Source organism: Rissa tridactyla, chromosome W (assembly GCF_028500815.1).
Source record: "Rissa tridactyla isolate bRisTri1 chromosome W, bRisTri1.patW.cur.20221130, whole genome shotgun sequence".
Taxonomy (NCBI): Eukaryota; Metazoa; Chordata; class Aves; order Charadriiformes; family Laridae; genus Rissa; species Rissa tridactyla.
Window position 1 is genome coordinate 23,340,334 of NC_071496.1, and position 24,120 is coordinate 23,364,453.

The following is a 24,120-nucleotide window of genomic DNA, read 5'->3' on the forward strand; positions in this document are numbered from 1 at the left end:
ACAATCAGAGATTGATCTCCCAAAAGTAGTAGTATCATGACCGTAACATTTCATTGTCAAGCTTAGTAGCTCATGTTGGTGTTGACAAGGACAATTTTTTTTTTATTTCTTTAACTACCCCAGTTCAGACCATTGTTGCAGAGATTTCTTATCTCCGATTAACCAGCCCTTACTCTTTAGCCCTTCAGAAGTTCTTGGTTTTCTATCTTAAAAATAAAAAATAAAAGAGAGAAACTACTCATCATAATTTTAAGACCCCTCAATAGTCTAATCTTTCCTGACTTACCTCATTTATCACTGAGATGCTGTCTCAAGTTGGCCCATAATGACAACCAAATATCTTCATGTTCTTTCCATGGTGCTTCTGAGGGCGGAGCTGTGCAAAATGACTTAGCTGATCTTACAGCTTTCTTCTGCCAAAAGATGCACAACCCCTCCTTTACTTTCCTTCCCTCTACCCTGCCCCACTATATGATACACTATCTTTTAAACTACTCTGGCACCCATCCACTTTACATTGAAATGATTCTGCTAACTAATTCAGCAGAATATTTTTCATTCTTTTGGCTGTGTAAGTTTTATGCTGGGTTACCAAGTCAAACTGAATACTGAAGTCATACAAAAATCCACACACGGCAGAAGAGACTCATTATATAAAAGCCAGACTATCTTTTTTTTTACCTGCACTTTTACACCTGTCAAGTCATCACAATTAATGTATATAAAGCCACTTAGTCTCAAATCTCATCTAAAAACTTGTTGATATATACAAAAATTTCAAGCCAGCCCACTTGCGTTCTGCAAAAACAGCTTAACTTCCTAATCATTACTATTTCATTTTCTGTATATCAGTCTTTCTTTTTGGACAGCAAGCACTTTGTAGTAGCCAATATTTGTTCTGCGTATTTCTATTATGCCAAACACAGATCTTCACCCACAACTCTTTGCACTGAATAACACCCAGTACATATAATAATAATCCTTAGCACACAATGAAATTTGTGTTTTTAAAACCCCTAACCTCAAGAATTCCATGATTCTCTATGCCTTAAAGTAATTCATAGATGAACGTATATTAAAAATCTTCAAAGTTGTGCTGTTGTTTGGTTTTAAACTCTCATGACCATTTAGGGCTTGACTCATTTTTTTTTTACTCCTTCAGGACTGACATTGGTTTTCCCCAGTGAGAATCATGATGCATTCCGACAGATACCCTTCTCCAGAGAGAAAGAAGTATCACCGCAGAGCTCCAGCTACACAAAACAGCGCTCCATCTAACGCATGGATGAAACAGGACCAGCAATAGCTATATTAGCACAAGTGATGACTCCTTTCCCTTAACAGATTTAGCAGCGTTGTTTGACCACATTCAGTACACTAGCAGCATGCCAGTTCGCTATTCTGTTACATGCATGTGAATAAAAAGCAAACAGAAAGAATGGTAGGCTTTGGCACACAAATAATTCTTCTCTCAAATAACTCTGAAGTCAGGCATAATGAGTTATACTGAGGAGCGTATATTTTACAAGCATCACTTGGTAGATGCTAGGACAGTAGCCATAACACATTAACCAACGTATGTACAGTAAGTAAACGCTCAAGTGAGAGACTGAAGTAGCAGCTGCTATCACACCTACTAGAATCATAGTGCCAAAAAGTGTAATAAAAGACTAAATATGCCTAAAGACTTCTCTTAAAGAAGGAAGCTGTATTCACTACAAGTTAAGCATTTAATAATTGACTAAGAACACAAGAGATGTTTTCCTCTTACTGAAGAATCACAGTATAAATAGATAATCCTGCTTAGTTTACTATACATCTCTACATCTAATAGAGATTTTTAAAGTCTAAGTGCTATGTGACTGTATATTGCAAAGCTGCTTAGTGGCTTGTGAAACTACATGCTACCAAAACAAAGGAAGATGAGTGAAACATCAACTAGGATCATTAATGCACTGTTCTCCATTTCCACTGAAATAGTCATGAGTTATCAGTTATTAAAAGCAATGAAACATTAGGAATTAGTTACTTAAAGGTGTCTATGTAAGCCTAAAAGGCAGATAATCAGTCTGCTAAAACACTTATCAACATCTTAAATAAAGAAATAAAACACCAATGAGAAGGCATATCCTGCCATTATCAACTGGGGGGGGGGAGAGAGAGGGGGGAAATCAGGACAATTACATAATCTCTCATAACATGAAGTATTCTTAATTTACATCTAATTCAAAACGTGGAAACTGCACAGAAGAAAAACAAACAGGTTCTTAAAACAATTGAAGAAAGCTACATAAAAAAGGAATCTGCATGACACAGATTACTCCTGAATTATTTATATTGACACATCAACTCCACTTAGCCAGATTCAAAAAAATTAGCACATTAACAGTTTACATTCAGCCTATGATTTTCAAAAACACAGCAATATGTGTTTAGACTGGAGGTATGTCTCAATTTATAAGGTAAAAACATAGAAATAATTTTTTCTTTGTAATATCAAATTTATGCAGTTGAAAAACGTACTGAATACTAAGCCAGATAGACATCCTCTATGATCACTGTTAAAATTCTACCATCACACTTGAATCAGTAAGGTGCAAAAATACTTTGCACTGGTAGTGTGCTGTATGAGTTTTGCCAAATAATTCTCATAAATTTTAGATTTTAAAAAAAAAAAAAAAAAACAAAACCCAAAAAAACCCCACAATATATTACAAATCTTAAGTTTAACAATTGAGAGCATCTCTTTGAAAAGTACAGGTTACCGAAACCAGTGATTTGTGTAGAATGCATGTAGATATTTATTTAGTTTGATTCCTATAGCTTCCATAGGTGAACCATACATAAAGCACTTTATTTTGAATACAAGAGAGAAGCTCCAATAATCCATACTCATGAAAACAGAAACAAATAACGGCTAAGAACTCAGATTATTTTCATTCTTGCTGCTTAAGAAAGCTATGAATAGATGAAAGTGGCTCAGTAACGTGGAAAAAAAGTACACCTCCTCTCTTTCATGGCAGTCAGCAAAGAAAGTAAAAGAACTGTTCTTTCTGCATCAGTCAGGCAGAAATTAACCTTCACATTTACAAAAATGTCTATTAACTAGAAAGCAGTACAAAAGACAGCACATCCAAGGTAGGATCCAGGAATCACTAGAACCTCAGATAAGAGGAAAGTCTTGTATCAGGATTACACGTAGGAGTCTAATCCTCTATACATCTAGACTTGCACATACGTCCTTCTGTAAGTAAACAAGAAAGTAAAGTTTAAATACCTATTGTGACTGTATAGATTTTTCTTTTGCAGATGTGCATAAAATATTGTAAATTAAATGATAATTTATTTTTTTTTCAGATTCCTAAGTATGGATAAAGGTTGCATGAAATATACATTCTGGTGTTGCAGTCAGCTTGATGTGGTGACAGCAGTTCAAAAATGGACCACTTCCCAAATTACTTACTTATAATATTATTTCTAACCAAGACACTGAGATTATATGTGTAGAAAAGCCATCCTTACATTCTCACCCTTGGAATTATTTTAAACATTCCTAGTGTGTGAGACAGTGTTGCTTTACTGCTAAAATCTCTGAAAAACAGGTTTTATAGTTGAAACGCAGCACTAACTGCAGCAGGAAACCTTTAAACTGTGGCGAATGTACGATATGATAACTACACCCCCCTACCCCCCCAAAAAAAAGGTTATAACCAGAAGATTTCAAAATAGTGCACAGACTGATGATACTTGGAAACTCCAGTTCCTTGCACTAGGGACAGGACAGGTCTCATCTGCCCACAGCTGTGACTGTTCAAGCCTTTTACTCCTTCTCTTGAAAAGGTAATTTTCAGAGAAGGGACAGGAAGTGTCATAATTATATTTATAAATTTCACAACAGGATCTAAGTACAACTTCTTAAACACAGAAGACACCATGGTAAATTTCAACTTAGAAAAACCTATCCCACTGAAGTAACAGGCTAACCTAAAAAACTGAGGTAGAAACACCACATTTATGGAAACAGCAACATTTTTTCCATTTCTTTTTTTGAATTTCATGAAAAAAAATAATATATCCAGTAAGTCTATCCACAAGAATCACACATGGTTTACATAAAGGAGATGAACACATTTTAAATTCTCTATATATGAGGTTGCTAAAGCTGAATTGTGACATCACTGATGCTCAGAAGGTAACAAAGGAAAAAGACGTCTTAAACATTTAATCAGTTTTTTAAAAACAGTAAGTTTTTAGGTAACAGCTGTTCTTGTTAGTCCTCTATTATATGTTTTAAATACATTTTTTTTTTTATTTATAGTCTGTGTACACTTCAACCATGAAGCCAATCTTTTATGCAGCTGATAAAAAACACACCAAAATCCCTATACTGTTCACCATAAATCTTTACGTGAAGAGATTAATTAAATCATTTGTTACTCTTTTATAATAATTATATTTTTCCGTAAATGTCATGGGTTTGGCTGGATTGGCCAAGCAGAACAACAGATGGCCCTCCCTCCCCTCTCTCCAAAGACAGGAGAGGAAGAGATAAGGAGATTTACGAGTTTAGAAAAAGAACTAAACTGCTTTAATGAAAATAATAATAAATAAGAAAAGAGTAAATAATAATAGAATAATTAAAATAAAGTATACAATATATACAAAACCGTATCCAGCTCCCAGGATGACGATCGAGTCACCAGCAGGCACAGGGAAAGTCCCAGACTGGAGTCAGCAACAGACAGGAGATGAATTCTGGATCCGGAGTCAGGAATGCTCGGATCGGGATCAAAGGCAGACGAACAGACAGGGTCCTCCTCAGACGTTGGCCATTGAAGAAAAAGAGAGAGACTTGCCCCTTTGATCCCTCAGCTTTTATACTGAGTGTGATGCATATGGGATGGAATACCCTGTTGGTCAGTTTTGGGTCACCTGTCCCATCTGCTCCTCCCTGCAGGTGGGACCCCTCTACACTTCTCCACTTCCGACCCTCTAATGGGGCAAACAGCAAAGTGAGCTGACCTTGGTTGTTATAGCAATAAGTCTAAGCAAGAGCCTCTGTGCATACCATTCCTTGGTATAATCAGGTCTTATCAGTCTGAGAGTGAACAGTTTCTGAACAATATGCTGTTAATTTCAGAGAGTTTAGTCAGTCAGAAGAGGCCCAGCTAAAAAGTAAAATTACAAAACAGAAAATTGGTTCTGTTTTACCTCAAACCAGGACAGTAAATCAAGGCCATATTGTTTTGTTTTAAATACCATACACCTACACACAAGTATCTCCTACTAATCAGTCTGTATTCTTAAATCAACATCTGTAGTTCATTTTACAACAAATAAAATCTATATACATTGGGTATAGAGATGTACCTCTTTCATATTAACCAAACAAGTGCTAACTATCAGTAGCCATTTCTAGTATGGGTGGGTAACTGTCCTATCTCATCTTTACCATTTTGCCATCCTTTTGGTCTTAGGCTCACAAGGTTACTCAAAGTATCACTCATAAACAGCACAAAGTTTTGTTAACTACCCATTTCTCCAAATGAAAGGGAATTCAAAATCTTTGTGCTTTTCATTTCACACCTCAGACAATTAAGTGTCTTTAATTTCTACAAAATAAAATATTCTTTTTTTAAAAAGTAGCTTCCTGAAACGTTCCAGGAGCACCTACCTGAATAAATGGTCAGATGTGGTCAAAACAGTAAAATAAGCAGCACTCGGACAAAACCAAGGAGCTTAGAGAAGCCTAGATAGTGAAGAACAAAACCAGTAAATTTAGAATTTTTTGCTCTCTACAACTTCCTGATGAGGGGAAGTGGAAAGGGAGGTGCTGATCTCTTCTCCCTGGTATCCAATGTCAGAACACTTGGAAATGGTTCAAAGCTGTGCCAGAGGAGGTTCAGACTTGACATTAGGAAACATTTCTTTACTGAGAGGGTGGTCAAATATTGGAACAGGCTTCCTAGAGGTGGTCAATGCCCCAAGCCTGTCAGTGTTTAAGAGGCATTCAGACAATGCTTTACCTCACGGTCAGCCCTGAAACAGTCAGGCAGTTGGACTAGATGATCATTGTAGGTCCCTTCCAACTGACCTATTCTATTCTAGAAACAAAATCTACCCTTTTAGGACAGCTTTCATACAGGCTCCATCACTCATACTAATTTATTAATAAACAATGTTGATTCCAAGGATATTGCTATTCAGATAGAATTTGAGTGAAGAGATTTCCTCATAAATATTTAGTTACCCAAACCTATTCAAGCCACTGTTGAGATGCAGCTTGCTACACTCTGATGAATATAACAAAAGCATAAGAACATGAGTCCTATAGAGCTCTTAGGTATGTGCTAACAGTAAATTTCAGTCACATAACTAAGAAAATACAACTGTAAGTAGGGGGTTTTGTTCTTTGGTACTGGGGTTTTTTTTGGTTGGATTTTGCATTGGTTTTTTTACTCCATTTTCTCACACATCTTTATCAGCATTCCTCCTCTTCATTAGCTGCAAGGATGTAGTGAATACACTCTTTAATAATCACGCTCTGAAGTTTCGCTAACTCCTACTTTTTTTCTGATCCATTCTACCCAAGTTTTCCATTGCCACAACAGATGGTTGGCAAATGAAAAAGAAAATAATTTCTTCAATATACATGAATATACTAATACTACAGATTTTTAAACTAGAAAAAAGCAAAATACATTTTATTGTGAGAGTGAAAGTTAGAAGTGCTCCAGTTGAAACAATTTGACAAATATCAGCCAGCACTTGTGCAGCAGTGTTATGGCACCTTCCCTTCTGTATCTGAAATCATCACAGAAGCACTGCTCAGAATGCAGTCACCTGCACTATGGTATAAGCATCTGCCTACCTGCATACTGAAAAAAACATTTTTAATGAAAAGCAAACCTCTTATTTTATGTTATCTATTGTGTAGTTATCAAAGCCTCAACTCACATGCTTATATCTTAGTTGTAAGAAGCTAGTTGGTTTTAAGGTAGATGATTCGTGTCATTTATTGTCATTTTTAAAGTCTCAGGCAGGAGTCTCAATTAGTATGAAAGATAAAAAGCATATCTGATTTTTCAGCACATTCCCCAAAACTAGTCAGCCACGATTTCAACATAAATTCTCAAGCCATCCTGTAACCCTCTTGAACATCCTTCTTTTCTGCAGCGTTTGGGTTTGTATGAATATAACCAGTTTGTAAACAGCCATTTTTCACTATAACTGACTATTACACTTCTCCCCACTTTAAAAAAAAACAACACCAAACCCAAAAAACTCTACCTGATATTGAGCATCTCTTCTATGTTATTAGGGAAAAAATTCTGAGATTGCCAGGTAATTGGTAAAGTATGCATGAAGATCATGAAATTGGGCAAATATCCGATGTATTTCTTTCTGGGAAGGCTATCATTGGCATAGCTTCCTTATTTACTGTAATAAAGATGAGGGGTGTGTTTCTGTTGTTCCTGTTTTCAAGAAATGAAAGTGAAAATATTGTAAGCGTGCACCATTATAGTAGTTCTGAAAAGTCTTAAGATTGTAAAAGCAGTAATACCTTAGGAAGCAAAGCCAAAGGTATGCAAGTGTTATTAATCTAACCAGGCCAGAGTACTATACGATTCCAAAACAACGGTCAACTGAAGCACAAGTGCAGACAGGAAAGCTAAGTGTATGCCTTAATTTTGAAGTGCATATACTGAGCACCCCTAACTCCCTTATTTTTAAAACCTACCAAGAGGTTACGTGTTGCCAAAAAATTTATCAGGCTGCCACCATCAATCAATCACCCTTTGGTCTCCAACCATATAAAAAAAATCCCAAAACAATATTCAAGAACAATGCAGTAGAGAATTTCTCAGACAGCAAGGCAAGCAAGATCTCCCTTCATCTGTTTTTCAAGTTGCCCCTCTATATCTCAGAACCGAAAAAAATGTTGATAAATACTGCCTTGCTCCTATTATGGCTTCTGTTAGATTCCCAAACAAGGAAGCAAAAAAAGAGCTATTGCTCTGTGTGATTTGCTCTAACACAAGCATTCTGCTATAGTTACCCATCACAATGATGGCATACCACAAAGCAAGGGTTAGGGGTACCCACACATTTTGTTTATTTGGGTATTTTTAAAATAGTGTTTCTATGGTGCGGTAGAGCCCCACTTCTCCATATTTTCAAGTCAGACCACGTATTGCAAGAGTACACAAAGAAGAACTTAAAGGCTTTCCATAACAGTCTTGCCATTAGTGTGGAAGAACTGCCTTTGAGCCACCAAGAAAGTAGATATCAGCTACCATCTCTGCACCAGTTCCCTACTGCCTTGCTGCAAGCACTCCAAAAGGTTGGTTTTTTTCCTTCCCCCGCTACTTGAGCTCTCAGTATCAGACAGGTGCGCAGCATCCCTCCCTGCTTCTTCCATACTGATGAAGGAAGCTGGAAATGGCACGGTCACAAAATCTCAAGCTGAATTTGAAAATAAAATTAATCTAGCCACCTTTAACTGTCCCAGAAATAACCCTTAAAAACACCCAACATTTTTGTGGGCTGTAAACTGCAAATAGCATCCTGAGACATTTGCCCTTCATGCAATGAATTATGATTTGCCATGTGGGCACATGGAATCAAATGCAACATGGTTTAAAGTTATGTAAGTGCAGTAAGAAAAGCAATACAGTTCAGATCCTGTGAAGTTAAATGGAACTTTTGTATTTAGTTTTACCTACATGATAGAAAGAAATTATGGAGAAGGGAGGAAAAAAAAGAAAAGGGTATTTTTTCAGATAACACTATGCCATTTTTGTGAAACTCACTCTTGGGGAGGAAAAAAAAAAAAAAAAAAGACAGCTTTCCAAGCTACTTTATTCATATTTGTCTCATGCTATAGCTAGAAGACTCAACAGTTACAAAATACAGGAATCAGACATACAAGAAAAGCTGCTAAATCAAAGTAGTATCTCACAATGCATATTTATTAATAATAAATGAAAGTAACAATGTTGGAAATAATTAAAGAGTATAATATTTGAAAGTAAATAACTGAAATGTACCCATTACCCTCAAAAAGGAGAAAATGAAGACAGACACGAACAGCACTCGACCATCAGCAGTTGGCACCCTTGTATTTCTCCAAAGCTTCAATAAATGAACAAGCTCTGAAAAATTCATAATAGCCATTGCAGACTCAGAGCTACAGGAATCCCTTTAACAAAGGGCATCTAAAAGGAGCCTGACTACAGATAAGGCACTGTAAGACACTGCTCTCAACTAGGCAAGTTCCAAACTATTTGGGCCTTCACAACCCAAAGGCAACAGCTGAAACTCCAACAAAGGAAGGGGTGTTGGTCACTCAACAGGATAAGGCGATGCTGAAACAGTAACAAATTTTCAAAATCAGTTTGTAAGTAGATTCAGTTACAGAGATGAGCAAAGAACTTAACAGCAAATGAAGTGTGGATTGCACAAGCCTTTTACAATGCCCAGAGCTTTGGGAGGTATATAAACTTCTGTAATTCAGCTTGGAATTCCTGTAAAACAATCAGAGATGAAGATGAATTACGCTAAAAGCATATAATAATTGTAGCATGGTTACATACACAACCATGACAGACTCAATGCAAGAATTCCTACCGAATGCAATAACCTGGTGGATAATGCCAATTGTCCTTTCTGGCCTTAAGAAGTTACGAGCTTGATTTCAGTAGTCTAACTAAACCAGTCTTCCTTGTCCCATTGCCAGTTCCTTCCAGATGACTGCAATGGGAGCTGCACTAGTGGCAAGTCTGTCCTCCTCTTCTGTTCTATTCTGAACAGGTAATATAATGCAAGGTCAAAACCAGAGTACTCTGAATCCCAATTATTAATTGCAATTTTATAATCAACAGAAGATACAATATATAACCTTAAGAAGACAAAAACAACCAGTCTAACCTATATCAGCACAGGTTTTTTTCTTGCTATATCAACATTATGCCCAACCATATTTGTGCTGGGGACAATTTTTCCAGAGTTGATCGTCCTTTCAACAAACTGATTTTCTAGCTAAAAGTTAAGAAAATCATTGTCCCAAAAGAAGATTTATCAGAATAAGAGATGGGGTACAGCCAGGGATAAGTGGCCAGAAGTTTAAAAAAAACCAACCAACCAAACAAAAAACGACAACAAAACACCAAAGAACATAAACAGCAAACCACATACTTTACCAGGCTAATCTTGTACATAGAGTGTTCACACACATACACACACAAAATGCACCATCATATAAAATGCCTTTCATAAACATTATTATATATCATTTTTAAAAATGCAGAGCACCAAAAAGCTCCAAAAGTAAAACCTACTATACCAACCATGGTAAAAATACATAAGAGAACAACATGGTGTGTTCTGGGAAAACACAGGCACCCCTCAAACTACAGAAAAGAGCAAACAAAAAGCACACAGAGAAAGTTAGATCAGCTCTACATGCAGCAAAGCATTTCTTGAGTCTTACTGCACAAAAAGCCAGGAAGAAGTAGGACCCAAAGCAGCACGAACAAGGCTAGCACCCTCTCCGCATCTATTATTAGTTCTGAAATACTTAACAGCACTGGCTTCTCACATGGAAAGAACGGAGTTAATATGTAGTCCACAGGTATCGACTAGCAAAGGTCTGACTTGTACGCTAACTCATGTTGGGCAAGCCATCACTAAATAGGAGCTGCTCCAGTATTTAAATTTTGTCTATTGTTCTTTCATATTGAAACAATTCAGTATGCTACACAACATAAAAGAGTTACTAATCCCGTTCATTAAAAACTTGATTCTGGAATTTTCATAAACAGATAACACCGCTTACAGTAATAATTGTGTTGCATTCGAACTGTTAAGGCCTTTGTCCTGCATTTTGTTGACAGAAGTTCCACTTGTTTTAATTCTAAAGGCAGTGTCTCACTAAAACAATCGTGTCCATTTGGAGATAGGGTGGGAGGAGTCATAAGAGCCTGTTGCTTTAAACTAAAAAAAACCTCACAGCTTTTCCCAGGAGCAAAAATACATTTGTAAATATGATATGTATACGCAGAGATAACTTTCAGCCCATGGAAAAACTGCATAATAAAAGAATTCTAAAACCAGATCATACTGGGGAAAAAAAGAATTAGAGGCGGAATTGTTGATACAGCCTTATACTAAGCTGAAAACTTTATTGAAGCTGCCAATATTTGTACTTCCTTTACATTTCACAGTCCACTTTCAGACTTTTTGTTGATTCTGTCATTTCCCTGCCTACTTCCTTATAAAATAGATCTATTCAGGATAGCAGCAGAACAGTTATTCCCTCCAACAAATCAAGATCTTCTGCCCCAGGGAAGATCATCCCTGATAGTGGGCCAGTTTGGTTTCTGCATTTTATTCACCTCTTGGGGAGAGTCTAACCCTTACCTTAGCCCTCAGCAAGACAAGATGAGCTACAGATTTGACTAGGGAACAAGTTACTATTTGTCTGAGAGACAACTAATTAGCATATAGCAAATGTTATTGTTGTTTCCTTCCTCTCATACTCCCCCCATATATCTGAGAGCATTCCAGGGCGACTTAACAAGTAAACAGGAGATAAGTACCTTCTGGTCTCACAGCAAGCACCACCTGCCTAGGACAAGCAGGAATATACGACAAGGGATTGAGGCATGACCAGCAGCCACCGCCGAGGTGCTCGGTCCCAAGATGCCGAGCATAACCACGGCCGGAGGGCGCCCCAACGGCAAGGCTGACAGGAACGGCGCAGGCAGCCCCACCGCGGGCCGGATACTGTAAACAGCCCCATCTACAAACAACGACCCCCTTCAAAAACAATCCCAGAAGCAGCCGAGGAGCCTCCGCTCACACGCAGGGGTTCCCCTCGCCTGTGGCCAGGGGAGGCCAGCCCTGTGGCCTCAGTACAGCCCCGCGGTGCCCGAGGGGCGCCGGGGAGATGCTTCCACCTATGGGCAGGCCCACTCACTACAGGACATCGGGCCGAGCACCGGCACCCGGCGAAGCCCGCTCCATCTTGCCCCCCCCTTCCCCCCACGCCACCACAAGGCACCAGGCCGCTCGCCGCCAGCAGCACCCCTCTCGGCGGGCGCGCAACAAAGGGCAGGCAGTGAACCCCGCCCCACTGGCCCATACCTCGGCTGAGATCAAGGGGGATGTTCTCCTCACCGCTGTCGTTCCGACCTGCGGGGACGGGGGAGAGAAGTGCGTTAGGCTGGCGGGAAGGAAGAAGCCGGAGAACAGAGGAGAAGAGGAGGGAGCAGAGAGGATGGCTGTGTACCAGCGCAGGGCAAAAGCCACCGGGGGAAGGCGGAGGAGGCAGCCTACCGCAGCAGCCTGCCCAAGCCTCTTACCTCGGATACGGAGGTGCCTCAACGAGCGAGCACGAAGACTCACCGCCATGTTTACAACCACACGGTCACAACACCGGAAACCTCACCCACTCTCGCGAGAAGTCCACGGAGACGCAGCCGGCACCCTCTCCTCCGCCTTGTAGCCACGCTCCCAGTAGGAGGAGCGTAGGGATGGTCGAGGCAGTCGTTTCTGCCCCCGAGAGACTCTGTTTGGCTGCGGCCCCTTTTCCGTGTTGAAGCGGTACCCTGGGGTCGCTCGGTGCGGGGGACAGGCGGTGGCCTCAAGTACCAGAGGGTGGGTAAGAGCTACTGCTCCTCAGGCTTCCTGGAGCGGCGGTGCAGGGTTCTGTCTGCCTGGGCGCAACACCTGAGTCACGCTTCCAGCGCCTCTGGGAGGCCGGGTGGGCGCCTGGGTGTCGGGCGCCCACCCGGCCTCGCAGAGGCGCTGGAAGCGTGACCCAGGGAGAAGCACCGATGTCCTCAGAGCCGCACGGTCCCAAGAGCCGCGTCCGCCGCTAGGGTTCGCTGTGGGGCTTCGGCGTGGTAGTACCTCTCCGCAGGCACCTCCGGTAGCTCTGCCCCAAGAGGCCAAAGCCGAGGGGAGAGGAGGGTGGCGGGGCGAAGGGGCATCTGAGGGGGCTTCTCCTCCGTCCCCACCGGTGCGCCGGCTTCAGTCGCAGGTATACGCTCCGCCAAAAAACGTGGCAAAATGCCTTATTTTCCTGAAGAGCTCACGTTGCTGGGAACTGACTTCCTACATAACTGTTCTATCACCACATCTAAAGATTTTTGGTCTGTCAATTAAGTTACTTTTTGGTTTGGGTTTTTTTTTTTTAAATGAAGTTTTCCTGATTACTTTTCTTTTTTGACACTGCACTTTCCTTGTGATGGGATGGTAATTCAAGTAGATGCAGCATGACCGTTGGCATTATATAATGGATGTTTTCAGCGCTTCACTACTTAATATGTGAAGTAATTAAAAACAGAAAAAGGAAAAAAATATTTTTTCATTGCTTTCTTGATTTAGTCAGTGAGTCTCTCTGCAGGCTCAAGTGTTGATCTATTTCTTACCTTGACATTTGTTAAACTTACTTAATAAAATCAGTGTATGTATGAAAAAATTAATTTGAAAAGAAGTTCCACTATAATAAACAGTATATTTGGATATACTTGCTCTTGTTCTTTTTAGGCAAAAATTTAAATAAGCAGGTGTATCTTACGTCATATCCTGAAGCTTCGGACAGCCGTAGCCAAGACAAGTTCTGTCACCCAGACTTCCCAAATTCTCAAGAACAAAACCATCAAACATTAATCAAATTGAAGCATAGCAGTAGACAGCCATATAAAAAATAGCTTCATAAGGTCAGGTAATTATTTTCTTGTTTTGTAGTCCATCATTTTCCACTTAGTTTTCCCTCCTCTCTAAGGGTAGTCTTTCAATTCAAATCCTGCATTACTCATAAAAATATGGTTTTATTAAGTATTCATGAATATTAAGTTTCATCTGAAAAATTGTAAATTAGCTTTTACACTGATTGATTGGTTGCACTTCTAAAATGTTAATACTGATTTAGGGGATTAAAAATAATTATTTATAAAGCCAGAGTAGAAAAACAGTGGTAGTATCACTTTTAACTTTCTGGCATATCAGTTCGTTGACACACATATAAGACTCTTGTTGTAATAGGATTATGTCAAGTATATTTAGATTAAAATACCATTTTTCAACAGCTTTCCTATTTCAGTTTTTGCTTATTAAATAAGAAACTAATGTTCTTGAAGAACCTCATGTTCTCAAAATGAAAAGGTCTAAATAATAATATCTCATCCATCCATAACACAGGACCAAACCATATCAAACTTCCTTAAATTATTTCATCAATATGCCTCAGGGCTGCCCTTTAAATTTTTATGTCGAGTAAACCCTTGACTTCCTGAAAATGCCAAATTAGGCGCTGCTTCTGGTAGTAATGTTGTATCCTGTTTACTACAAATTCTACTGTGATTAATTAATTTCACATAAGTTTTGAAGCACCAATAAGCGTTGGCCCACTATTAAACTTCTGGATTGGATTTGAACCTGTAATCTGCATGCAGCATCCTGGCCTGTATCAGAAATAGTGTGGTGAGTAGGACTAGGGAAGCAATCGTCCCCCTGTACTCAGCACTGGTGAGGCCCCACCTTGAGTACTGTGTCCAGTTTTGGGCCCCTCACCAGAAAAAAGACATTGAGGTGCTGGAACGGGTCCAGAGAAGGGCAACAAAGCTGATGAGGGGTCTAGAGAACAAGTCTTATGAGGAGCGGCTGAGGGAGATGGGGTTGTTTAGTCTGGAGAAAAGGAGGCTGAGGGGAGACCTTATCGCTCTCTACAACTACCTGAAAGGAGGTTGCAGAGAGGTGGGGGTCAGTCTCTTCTCCCAAGTAACAGGCGATAGGACAAGAGGAAATGGCCTCAAGTTGCACCAGGGGAGGTTTAGACTGGATATTAGGAAAAATCTTTACACTGAAAGGGTTATTAAGCATTGGAACAGGCTGCCTGGAGAAGTGGTTGAGTCACCATTCCTGGAGGTATTTAAAAGATGGGTAGACACAGTGCTTAGAGATATGGTTTAGTGGTGTTTTTTGTCAGTGTTAGGTTGATGGTTGGACTAGATGATCTGAAAGGTCCCTTCCAACCTAGGTAATTCTATGATTCTACGTAAAATCTTTTGGACCTCATACTAAATGTTAGTGGCATACAGCACTTATTTCTTCCCTTATAGATACAAAGTCAGGCAGATACAATGTATTTTAAAAGAACTAGAACATCTTCCAACAAGGGATAGTAAGAAAGAAGTAATGTTTAAACTCTAGTGTACTCTTTTGCTACTTTGTTCTTGCAGACACCCTTTAATAATCAAAATATTTCACTTAACTCAGTGGGCTCCAGTTTTCTCTTTTTTTTTCACCAGTTATATTTGAATTATGCAGTCAAAATTACAAAAATGAGGTTGTCTGATAACAACACACAAAAAAATGCAATAATGTCAGTTATAAGTGGTAACCCACAAGGCTGCACTGAAGATACTGAAGATTTTTAAGCTTTTTGTTATGGTGAAATGTAAAGTAGCAAGTATGCGTTTAGCCTTAACTACCACTTAGATATGTGGGAGCTCCCCACAAAAAAAAAAAAAAAGCATGCCACAAAATGATGGCCCTTAAAATGTCATGGCCATAATTGGTATGAGTCCTCCTCACCCTGTGAGAGTAAAGGACATTTTGGGATCTGTTTTTAGAGCTTTTCCCCTGTTCTGTTCTCTTATTAAATTTGGGGAAAGAATCACAAAAGTTTAAATAAAAAATGATTAAGGTTCCTTACCTATCAAATTTTCTACACATTTTCATCATCTACTATTGCTCCTGAGTATGCAGGAGGGGAGAAATGATGGGGGGGGAAGCTATTTTGTCCATTTGGAGGGGGGAAATTAATACCAAAGAGAAAATTAAATTCTTCACTGGTCTGATGGATGTCTGTATCCCAAATTACAGTTTATCCAGCATAAGGCAGCCTCTTTGTTTTATTATTTTTGTCTTAACTAGATTGTTAATTAGTGAAACCTCACATTTAGGCACCCATTCATGTACGATTTTTCACAGCATTCTGCACTGCGTAATCCTATTGAAGCTGTGAAAAGCAACAGGTATTGATTCTGCATATAATTGGCATATTAATTAGACCTGAGGAAAAAAAAAACTTTAAAAAAACCACATCTGTTAAGTATTTCAGTCCAAATAAACTCCAGTAAGAGGGCTGAAGCATATGTAAGGATAATTTATCATCATCTGATTCAAAATCCTTGTGGCAGCAGAAACTTTTTTAAGTCTTCATGGTCCTTTTTTTTGAAACTGAAGAAGCCCATTAACATTTTAGGCTTGCTAACATTTTAATAACAAATTTCTGAGATGCTCAGGAGTCAGTGGATATCATTAGAACAGGCTTCAGTCTCTTACATGGCCTCTTACAAGCTACAAGCAAGTAGCTTGCTATGAACATTCCTGTCAGTACAGAAAGGAGTAGAAAAAGGGACAGGATAGAAAAGATTTTTTTATTTGTTATTTAATTTAAGCTGGTGGTAGTAAGATTTACTTATGTATAGCATCCCAACTTAAGTGCTGAAAAAATCTCCACCAAATACTGAGGGCAGAAGGAAGGTATGTTTGGCCTAATTTAAATGCTATGGGATAAACAGCATAGAATGCAAAATAAGAATTGTAAGTCTTCTTAGTGGCTGAGTGAGTCATAAAACCTCTGCTGGTGTCACCCACAGAGTTATGAATCTTGCAAAAAAAAATGGGCATTTAAACAGAGCAGCTTTAAAAATGAGATAAAAACTGAAAGTGCCAGGGGCAGGAATGCAGAAGTAGGGGTACGGTTTAAAAGGATAAAAAGAGAAAGGAACAAGGAAGCAGAAAAGCAAAGGACAGATTACCATGGTCAGAAGATCAAGGAAAAGAGGAATAATTATAGGGAACAGGAAGTAATCAAGAAAGCAACTAGAGGAGTACAGGGAACATCTCAGGCGGTGAAAGGAGGCAATGACAACAAAAAAAAAGGATGTATTTCGATCAATACAGAAGAAACTGGACCTTGTCCTTACCAACAAGGAGGGGCTGGTGGGGAATGTCAAGCTCAAGGGCAGCCTTGGCTGCAGTGACAATGAAATGGTGGAGTTCAAGATCCTTAGGGCGGTGAGGAGGGTGCACAGTAAGCTCACTACCCTGGACTTCAGGAGAGCAGATTTTGGCTTCTTCAGGTACCTGCTTGGTAGACTACCACGGGATAAAGCCGTGGAGGGAAGAGGGGCCTAAGAAAGCTGGTTAATATTCAAGGACCACCTCCTCCAAGCTCAGGAGCGATGCAGTCCAAAGAAGAGGAGGTCAGGCAAAAATGCCAGGAGGCCCGCATGGATGAACAAGGAGCTCCTGGACACACTCAAACAGAAAACGGAAGCCTACAGAGGGTGGAAGCAAGGACAGGTAGCCTGGGAGGAATACAGAGAAATTATCCGAGCAGCCAGGGATCAGGTTAGGAAAGCTAAAGCCCTGATAGAGTTAAATCAGGCCAGGGACATCAAGGGCAAAAAGATAAGCTTCTACAGGTATGTCAGTGATAAAAGGAAGACTAGGGAAAATGTGGGTTCTCTCTGGAAGGAAACAGGAGACTTGGTCACCTGGGATATGGAGAAGGCTGAGGTACTCAATGACTTTTTTTGCCTCGGTCTTCACTGGCAAGCGCTCTAGCCACACCGCCCAAGTCACAGAAGGCAAAGGCAGGGACTGGGAGGGTGAGGAACCACCCACTGTAGGAGAAGATCAGGTTCGAGATCATCTGAGGAACCTGAAGGTGCACAAGTCCATGGGACCTGATGAGATTCATCAGTGAGTCTTGAGGGAGCTGTTGGATAAAGTTTCCAAGCCACTATCCATCATATTTGAGAAGTCGTGGCAGTCTGGTGAAGTTCCCACTGACTGGAAGAAGGGGAAACATAACCTCCATTTTTAAAAAGGGAAAAAATGAATACCCAGGGAACTACAGGATGGTCAGTCTCACCTCTATTCCCAGCAAGATCATGGGGCAGATCCTCCCGGAAACTCTGATAAGGCACATGGAAAATAAGGAAGTGATTGGTGTCAGCCAACATGGCTTCACTAAGGGCAAATCATGCCTGACAAATTTGGTGGCCTGTGGAGCATGGATTCACGGACTCTGGCAGGGTACAGACCAAAGACCTTTATTGCAACAATCTGACAGGCTTTATAGCTATACACACTCTCCACGCACAAGTTGTGTCTGCTGATAGGTTGAAGCTCAACTGCCACGCGCTTCTCTACTTCTTCCGATTGGCTTCCGCTGTCTGTTCACAAGGAGCAGCAACTTCACTCTCCCACAGCAACTTCACACTCACGTCCTGTTTCTTGCTGATACTCCCTGATACTTGTTTCTCTGTTCTCTCAAGCCCTCTCTCAAGGATGCAGCTTTATCTCATCAAGGTCAAACAGACCTCCTATGCTGCTCTCTATTCCCACGGTGGCCTTCTACGATGAGGTTACAGCATTGGTGGATTAGGGAAGAGCAACTTACATCATCTACCTGGACTTGTGCAAAGCATTTCTCCTTCTACAACAAGACGACTTGCTTAGTGGATGAGGGAAAGGCTGTGGATGCTGTTTACCTGGACTTTAGTAAAGCCTTTGACATCGTTTCTCACAGCATTCTCCTGGAGAAACTGGCTGCTCATGGCTTGGATGGGAGTACTCTTCACTGGGTAAAAAACTGGCTGGAGGGCCAGGCCCAGAGAGTGGTGATGAATGGACTTAAATCCAGGTGGTGGCCAGTCACAAGTGGTGGTCCCCAGAGCTTGGTATTGGGGACGGTTCTCTTTCTTTAATATCTTTATCAGTGATCTGGATGAGGGGATCGAGTGCACCCTCAGTAAGCTGGCAGCTGACACCAAGTTGGGTGGGAGTGTCGACTGGCTTGAGGGTAGAAAGGCGTTGCAGAGGGATCTGGACAGGCTGGATCCATGGGCCAAGGCAAACTGTATGTGGTTCAACAAGGCCAAGTGCTGGGTCCTGCACTTGGGTCACAACAATCCCATGCAGCACTACAGGCTTGGGGAAGAGTGGCTGGAGAGCTGCCTGGCAGAAAAGGACCTGGGGGTGTTGGTTGACAGGCAGCTGAATATGAGCCAGCAGTGTGCCCAGGTGGCCAAGAAGGCCAACAGCATCCTAGCCTGTATCAGGAACAGCGTGGTGAGTAGGACTAGGGAAGTGATTGTCCCCCTGTACTCGGCACTGGTGAGGCCCCACCTCGAGTACTGTGTCCAGTTTTGGTCCCCTCGCCACAAAAAAGACATTGAGGTGCTGGAACGGGTCCAGAGAAGGGCAACAAAGCTGATGAGGGGTCTAGAGAACAAGTCTAATGAAGAGCGGCTGCGGAGCTGGGATTGTTTAGCCTGGAGAAAAGGAGACTGAGGGGAGACCTTATCGCTCTCTACAACTACCTGAAAGGAAGTTGTAGCGAGGTGGGGGTCAGTCTCTTCTCCCAAGTAACAGGCGATAGGACAAGAGGGAATGGCCTCAAGTTGCACCAGGGGAGGTTTAGACTGGATATTAGGAAAAATCTTTACACTGAAAGGGTTATTAAGCATTGGAACAGGCTGCCTGGAGAAGTGGTTGAGTCACCATTCCTGGAGGTATTTAAAAGATGGGTAGACACAGTGCTTAGAGATATGGTTTAGTGGTGTTTTTTGTCAGTGTTAGGTTGATGGTTGGACTAGATGATCTGAAAGGTCCCTTCCAACCTAGGCAATTCTATGATTCTATATTTAATATAGAAGTTATTTCTAACCAGTTTATCATAAGTTTATAGGTTTATTGTTTATCATAAGTTTTAAGGCTCCGGGGAGACCTTATAGCAGACTTTCAGTACCTAAAGGGGGCCTATGGGAAAGATGGGGAGGGACTCTTTATCAGGGAGTGCAGCGATAGGACAACGGTTAATGGTTTTAATACTGAGAGAGTGTCATGGTTTTGGCTGAATTGGCCAATGACTGGCGACAGATGCTCTCCCCTCACCTCTCGCACATGGAGAGGAGGAGGAGAGATAAAGAGATTTATGAGTTTAGAAGGAACTAGACTACTTTAATGAAATATTAATAATAAAATAAATAAGAAAATAATGAAATAGTTACAATATGTACAAAACCATATTAAACTCCCAGGATGATATCAACACCAGGTACTTGGGAAGTCCCAGACTGGACTCATCGACGGGTGGGAACCGGGTTCCAGAGTTGGAGTCAGGAACACATGGATCGGGATCAAAGGCAGATGAACAGACAGGGTCCTCCTCGGACATCAGCCATTGAAGAAAGAGACCTGACCCTTTGATCCCTCAGCTTTTATACTGAGCATGGGGCAGATGGGATGGAATACCCCTGTTGGTCAATTTTGGGTCACCTGTCTTGTCTGCTCCTCCCCGCAGGTGCGACCCCTCTATTCTTTTCCATTTCTGACCCTCCAACAGGGCAAATAACGAAATTAGCTGACCTTGGTTGTTATAGGAATAAGTATAATCAAGAGCCTCTCTGCGTACCATTCCTTGGCACAAACTATAAACATTGGTCTTACCACTCTGAGAACAAACAGCACAACATGCTGTTAATTTCAGAGAGTTAGAAGAGGCCTAGCTAAGAAGTAAAATTACTGAACAAAAAGTTGGTTCTCTTTTACCTCAAACCAGGACAAAGAGTGGAAATTTAGATTTGATATTAGGAAGAAATTCTTTTCTGTGAGGATGGTGAGACACTGGAACAGGTTACCCAGAGAAGTTGTGGATGCCCCTTCCATGGAAATATTCAAGGCCAGGCTGGATGGGGCTTTGAGCAAGCTGGTCTAGTGGGAGGTGTCCCTGCCCATGGCAGGGGGTTTGGAACTAGATCATCTTTAAGGTCCCTTCCAACTCAAACCATTCTATGATTCTATGATTCATTTTTATGCCTAAATTATTATAGTGATGACAACATATCTTTAAACTAAACAGAAAGTAAATCTTAACCTAAACATTCTGAATATCTTTTGAGCAACACTCTACTATAAAGTAGACTCTCCTATGTTTTATATCTCAGTGCTGTATGTAACACATATAACTTATTGTTACTGCTTTTCTATTAATATTAGTCAAAAAGTACTTACAAAATGTTCAAGTAAATTTTAGAAAATGGTATTACAGAATCACAGAATTATAGGGGTTGGAAGGGACCTCTGGAGATCACCTAGTTCAACCCCCCTGCCAAAGGAGGTTCACCTAGAGCAGACTGGACAGGAATGCATCCAGGTGGGTTTTTAATATCTCCAGAGAAGGAGACTCCACCACCTCTCTGGGAAGCCTGTTCCAGTGCTCTGTCACCCTCAAAGTAAAGAAGTTTTTCCTCATGTTCAGATGGAACTTCCTGTGTTGCAGTTGGCACCCGTTGCCCCTTGTCCTGTCACTGGGCGCCACTGAAAAGAGCCCGACCCCATCCGCTTGACACCCACCCTTTAGATATTTATAAGCATTGATGAGATCCCCTCTCAGTCTTCTCTTCTCCAGGCTAAACAGACCTAGGTCTCAGCCTTTCCTCATAAGAGAGGTGCTCCATTCCCTTGATCATCTTTGTAGCCCTGTGATGGACTCTCTCCAGTAGTTCCCTGTCCTTCTTGAACTGGGGGGCCCAGAACTGGACACAGTACTCCAGTATTCTATCACTAGTACAATGTAGAAAAAGAAACTTCAGCAATAATGGTACATGGCTGTACATGTCAGTGTAGCTAATGCTATTACAGTTGGAATGGCAGGTCAGCAGTGTATTGTTCTTCACTTTTGATTTCCTGTTTTCACAACAGGATGTTGTCACCAAAGGAAGTATTTCTTTTCAGGATACTGTCCTCCCCAGAGTGGCAGTCTCTGGTGTTCAATAGACCCAAACCAGAGTAAAACCTGTTCCCAGGGTCTGTTGTCCTCTGTATCCTTTGTAGACCTGAACTGGCCTCTTTGGGTATAGCTAATTGAAGAACTGTTTTTACATGGACTGTCACAAATGTGGAAAGGAAGTGGAAAATGGTAACCTTAATTTAGCTCATATTCCCTGAATTTTAATTGCTCTGATAAATGGCAATACGAATATCATACAAAGCAGCTGATGACAAAACCCTGAAATCCTATAAAAGGTTAACCAAAAGTTGTACATTTAGAAGAGCGTAACTGATTAACTTGTAATCAGCTTTAGTGACTTCTCTTGCTTTGACAATTAGGAAGTCCAAAATAGATTTTGGTCTTCAATGAAGCTCTTACTTGCATAGAATTCTGCATCAGTCATTATCATAGATGCAATCTGAAATGGAAATAAAATGCAAAAATATTAGTATTGTGTAGTAATTTGACTCAAGGATACCGTTATTTGTTGTAATTGAATATAGTTATTGTATTGTTTGAAATGATCAACATACCATCACTGTAGGAATGTGTCTGAGAGAAAATGGTCACATGAGCCAGCCTCCCTACTATGAGAGATTAGATTAAGAGCAAAACAGGTGGTAGAAGATGGAATTAGTACATGGGAAAAACAGGAACTGAGAAGGTAGAAAACATGTTGTGCTAATGACTAAGCAATTTACTATGTGAATTCTTGTAACCAACCTGATCTGTGAATGAACTGCATGGACAGCGCGTGAACAGAGACTGTAAGCCAATCATATAGCTGCCGCTAGCGCGTGCTCTTATTGCCTGTCTATATCTACTCTGTGAAAACTGGAATAAAGGGAGAACGATCATACTCATATTGAGACTCCATCATTACTCCGGGTCCGTCTCCCACTCCAACATCTGGTAGCAGAGGATGGTTCAGTGTGACTGAGTTCTCCGAGACTGCGGTAAGCAGCTAGAGGAGGGGAGTGGGAAACTTCGGCTGGGAGACGTGCTGCTTGGGCGCATCAGCGGGAGCAGACAACGGCGTGAGGTCGCTCCTCACCTCCCAGGCGCAGCTATGGAAACAGAAGCTGCGGCCACGCTACTCGCTGGGATCCTCTCTAAGAGAGGGATTGAAACACCAGCGAAACAGTTGCTCAAACTGATTAAATTGGGCAGGAGATGGGGCAACAAGTAACAAAAGAAGAAGGGGCTATATTAAGACTTCTCCTGCATATCCTCTCTAAGAGAGGGGTGAAATACGATGAGCGTATGCTCCGAAGGTTGTTAACCTGGTGCAGAGAGAACGGATTCACACCAGAGCCCCAGACAGCTTTTAAACCAGAAATATGGGAGGCTGTTGGGAATAAACTGTGGGAAGTGATAAGTAAAGGAGACAAAGAGGCATCACCGTTGGCGACGACATGGTGGTTGGTGTTATCGACCTTACAAGACATGAAGGCGGAGCGAGCCACGGCAGCCGGGGCTTTTGCAGCATTACAACCCATGGGAGGGGGATCGAACAGGCCAGGTCCGAAGGTCTGGGACGATCCCCTGTTGATCCCCTCTGCTCCACCTGAGGCCGATGGAGGAGGCAGAATGTCAGCAGAGACAGACAGAGCCGGAGCTGTTTGCTCCTGACATTGCCCGCCCGCCTCGCCCCCTCCCCTCCCCAGTCATCTCCCTGAGATAGAAGTGCTGGTTTTGTATGTCTGCTGTGTAAGTGTGTGTGGGCGCCAGCTTATACCTGCTGATCAGCATGTGTGCTACTGTTTGCTTTTTGTTGTGTGCAGTGTCGTTAGGTGACTCCACTTGAGCAGGTGTTCTGCCCGGTGTGGTACTGTTCTCGTATGCAACTAGGGCTGACACTCCGTCAAGTGAAGAAGTTTGTGTATACACAGTGTTTAGACGTAAGGCGAGCGTGCCCCAGGTAGATACACCAGGATGGGCTGTAGAACCGATGGAAGTCCTGAAATATTGGGGGAGTTTTCACGAGCCGACACGTTTACACTCTCGGGAACGGCTCGTCCGTGCAGGGCGTATCGCTGGTTGTTTGTTGTTTGTCTATAAGATCATGGTTGATTGGGAAAAGGAGTTGAGCCAAAATCTATAGGATGCTCTGTAGGAAAATGAGACACTTAAGGAAAAATGAGAAACTGAGCTCTTGTTGCACAGGCAGACTTTTATGTCAGTTGTAAGTGATGAAAAAAAAAAAGAAAAGAAAAAAAAGAAAAAGAAAAAAATAAAAAAGAAAAAAAGAAAAAAGA

At 41.3% G+C, this 24,120-nt stretch overlaps 1 protein-coding gene and 1 long non-coding RNA gene across 3 annotated transcripts in view; both read right to left on the reverse strand.

Moving 5' to 3' along the window:
- Nucleotides 1-12,841, reverse strand: part of LOC128902029 (rapamycin-insensitive companion of mTOR-like) — a 118,692-nt gene extending 105,851 nt beyond the window's left edge. For both annotated transcript variants that reach the window (XM_054184321.1, XM_054184320.1), the window contains exons 1-2: nt 12,366-12,841; nt 12,148-12,195 (exon numbers count right to left, since the gene is read on the reverse strand). In XM_054184321.1, the coding sequence (XP_054040296.1) occupies nt 12,148-12,195; nt 12,366-12,414 (97 nt within the window). In that variant the 5' untranslated portion in view covers nt 12,415-12,841. The remainder of the gene's footprint in view (nt 1-12,147; nt 12,196-12,365) is intronic.
- Nucleotides 4,679-7,468, reverse strand: LOC128902030 (uncharacterized). Its single transcript, XR_008463598.1, has 3 exons — nt 7,291-7,468; nt 5,675-5,749; nt 4,679-4,814 (listed from the first exon to the last, which is right to left on the reverse strand). It is a non-coding gene; the product is annotated as an uncharacterized LOC128902030 (long non-coding RNA).
- Nucleotides 12,842-24,120: the final 11,279 nt, after the last annotated feature.